This window comes from Volvox carteri (genome assembly GCF_000143455.1).
Source record: "Volvox carteri f. nagariensis unplaced genomic scaffold VOLCAscaffold_5, whole genome shotgun sequence".
NCBI classification, from domain to species: Eukaryota; Viridiplantae; Chlorophyta; class Chlorophyceae; order Chlamydomonadales; family Volvocaceae; genus Volvox; species Volvox carteri.
The window spans coordinates 2,617,271-2,621,010 of NW_003307548.1; the positions used below are offsets into that span (position 1 = coordinate 2,617,271).

Here is a 3,740-nt window from a genome sequence, read left to right on the forward strand (position 1 = left end):
ATAACATTACAAATCCAGCTACCATATTATGACGCAGCAACGTCTCAAGGTTGCTGTATCCCAAGTGGCCATACCTTCGGTGCCAAAGTGCTGCACGTTCAGCTCCGATACCCACGGCAGCACACACTGCATCACCACCAGAAGGTATCCTGTTGTCTTCACGCTGCGTCCTCTTCAGAGCTCCCGTACCTCCACTGCTGTAGCAGACGGGATACAAGTCCCCATCCCGCTTTCCAGTCAGCACCAACTGGTTCTGTACGTATACTTTCGCCTGTCCGCCGCCGAAGACCACACTGCCTCCACGATCATCAATGATGCGGACCGATATGATTTTGGCGGTGGCTTCCTCGTCGACGTAGACCTTCTTGAAAGTGATGGCCTGTTTATCGTTGACGTTAGACCGAATCGTAAGCATGCCAACTTCAGTCGGTCGAAGAGATTGTCCCTTGATGCCCATGATGTTGAAGCGCTCCCATGGCTCCAACAACCGCACGTTGAAAAGTTCTGAGCGGTCATACGTTATGTGGTGAGTGGCGGCTGAGTCCAGAAACCATTCCGTCGGACGATTGCTGTTGTATGCCACGAATGCTACCTGCCGCGGAACTCCTGGCCCCCTAGCTGATCCACCGGATCCTGGCTTGCTGCCGCTAGCTCCGCTGCCACTACCTCCGTTACCACTGTTGCTGTAGCCACCCTTGTAGCCAGAATTTGACGACTGCTTCAGCGCCTTAAGCTGCCTGCAGTCCTTAACCACGTGCCCAGGTTTATTACAGTAGTAGCAGATGACTTGCTTCCGACTATGTCCCGAGCTGTTGTTAGCCGGCCCCCGGCTACCATAACCAGAAGTAGAAGCGCCGAACGTCGAACCGCCGACAGACGTGAAGGCTGCCGACTCGGTAGGCTTGCCCGACCCACCGTTAGCCGTCTCGATAGAGAGAAGCTTTGCTGTGACGCTCGCCATGTCCAAATCGCCGTCGCGCATAAGTAATGTAGTCGTCACCACGCTGTACCGACTGGGTAGACCAACTAGCACGGTGTACGCCAGCTCGGAGTCGTTAACTACGTGGCCGACTCCCAATAAATCTGTTTGCAGCTGCCTTGCACGCGCAAAGTACATCGGAAGAGGTTCGCCGTCGACCATTTTAAAACGGCTGAATTCTTGACGTAGAGACACCTTGCGGGCGTTGTTGTTGGCAGCAAACATAGATCCCAAGGCGTCCCAGGCCTTCTTCGCGTTGGCAGCACCGGTAACCATCGGCAAATGATGATCCTTGACGTTCTTGATGAGCAAATTGATGACCTTCCGTGACTGTCGAATTTGCTCCTCGTTGCACGGCTCGTCGAGCAGGGATTGCTCAAGCCCAAGCTCCATGCACATCGCGCTAAACCGAATTTGCCAGGTAGAGTAGTTGTTGAGGTCCAGCGACTCATCAAGCTTGTCCTTAACCATTGTCGATGAGGGATAGAAATAACAATTTTGGGCGATAGCTGTCTGCGCTAAGCGGGGCTCATAACCTATTGAAGAATTGGCGACGGTGACGGCTAACGCTAATTGTTATTCCGGAAGGATTGCCGGTGGCGAAGATATTTAGCACGATAAACTTGTTACAAGTAATGTAAAGAGTATTGTTAGCGTTCGGCAGGACTTGAGGAGATTCCTGGTAGGAATACCGATCGTTGTGAGATAAACTAATAGGCGCAGTCACCGCCCTAAATACCGGCGCTAGCAGAAAACTCGTACATTCCGCGATCTAACTGCACGTACATTCCGCGATCTCACTGCGCCGTCCAGACGGTGCCCTAATGTCTATCACTTAGCTACCGGATATGCATCGGTAGCCCCATAAAGTTCTGGGGTAAGTCTTCCCCATTAGTCAGGCGCAGACCCGGGGTCAAATCCCCTGGTCGACAACCACACGAGTTGGGAGAGGACCGTTTCCTCAACAGCTAAGCGCCCCCTGGGAATCTATTTGGATTCCGATTGCGCTCTCAGTCAAACCCAAATCATCCATCAGCTTGCGAAGCCACAAAGCCTCGCGAACAGCTGCTGCTGTCGCTTGATACTCGGCCTCCACCGACGAAGCCGCCACAGTGTGTTGAAGTTGGCTGCTCCAGCTAATCGCAGCTCCATTAAGAGTGAAATGTAGCCGGAAGTAGAACGCCGCGTAACTGGGTCTCCTGCCCAGTCAGAATCGCTATACCCGGACACAGCAACATCGCCAACACCCCCAAAACGCAATCCTAGTTCGCGAGTCCCCGCCAGGTAACGCAGAACGCCGATTGCTAAGTTCATGGCAGTCTTCGTAGGTGCGGCCATATGCCGGGACAAAACGCTCAATGCATATGAAATGTCTGGGTCTGGTCTGGGTTGACACTACTGGTCTGGTCTGGTCTGGTCTGGGTCTGGTCTGGGTTGACACTACTGCGATTCGCGGTTTAAGGTCCTGGGTTCGATTACTGGGGAGACCCCCGAATTAGTCGGGAGCGCGAGATTATGGCTAGCTGCTGAAATGTGGAGTTGAGGTCGCAGTTGATGGACCAGATTCGCACGCTAGATTGGTGGCGATTGCCGAACCCTCCATCTCTTCGGTTGTTCGGGTGAATGGATGAGGAGGGGTCCTAGACGGCTGGACCCGCCGCCTTGGACTTACAGTTCGTATGGCGAAGTATAGTGTGGTAGTGGTGGACGGTGCTATAAGATGATACATCGTAGAACTGACAATGTGATAAAGCGGCCCAGAAGCCCCCCACTCTGTAACATTACATAACATTACATATGAAATGTCAGGCCGCGTGTTCGTCGCCAGATAGTTCAATTCTCTCACCAAAGCCCTATACTCGGTGGGATTGCCCAGCAGCTCCTCTCCGTCCCCCTTAGGAGTGTACCTAAAGCCCGGAGGCAAAGGGATAGACCTCGGCTTGGCGTCAATCATCCTATGACGCTCCAACAGCTGCACAATATACCTATGCTGCGACAACACTATCTCACCCGACTTCTCCCTCCTAATTTCCATGCCCCAAAACACCTTCGCTTCTCCAAGGTCGCGCACCTTGAAGACCTTCGCAATTGCAGCTTTAATTGCCCGGACCATTTCCGGGTCTTCCGACGCAACAATAGTGTCATCTACGTGCACCAAAGCAATAAGAACCCCACGCTCGTCCGTCTTAACAAACATCGCCGGATCAGACTTCGAAGGATAAAGACCCAGCTTGGCGAACTCTGCTGATAGTCCCTATGGCATAAAACGAGGGGTAACCCCCCCTTAAGCATAACCCAGGGGTTAGGGGTAGGGGTAAGGGTAGGGGTAAGTGGTTACCCATGTGGCTATGTACGAAGGGGGGTGGGTAACCTAACCCCGGGGTAGGGGTAACCCCTTACCAAGGGGTAACAAAGGGGTAGGGGTAGCCCCTTACCAAGGGGTAACAAAGGGGTCGGGGTAATATTGTACTGAGGGGTAACAGACAGGGTAACCCGTGTTTACAAGTGTTCCTTGTCCGTATGCCGGGCCATATGCCGGTGTCAATGGATTGTAAGTATGTCCCTGTCCAACCTGCCTACACATGCTATCACAGCTGTCTCATCCATCTATCTGAGCACGTATGCCTATTTCGCCTATGTAAAAAAATATTTGCAAGCCTCTCTATACACTTCCATCCATGCATATGCCTGTATCAAGCTCACATGTCTACACATACAAACATACATGTTCACCAAACACTTCGAGTGTACAATTGTAAAG

General features: G+C 52.4%; 1 protein-coding gene across 1 annotated transcript in view; it reads right to left on the bottom strand.

Moving 5' to 3' along the window:
- Positions 1–1,818: 1,818 nt before the first annotated feature.
- The window catches only part of VOLCADRAFT_103397 (uncharacterized protein), a gene marked incomplete at its 3' end in the record, with an annotated part of 4,007 nt that continues 2,085 nt past the window's right edge, over positions 1,819–3,740 (bottom strand). Inside the window, exons 5-6 of the mRNA XM_002947256.1 lie at positions 3,415–3,448; positions 1,819–1,901 (exon numbers count right to left, since the gene is read on the bottom strand). Of these exons, the coding sequence (XP_002947302.1) occupies positions 1,819–1,901; positions 3,415–3,448 (117 nt within the window). The remainder of the gene's footprint in view (positions 1,902–3,414; positions 3,449–3,740) is intronic.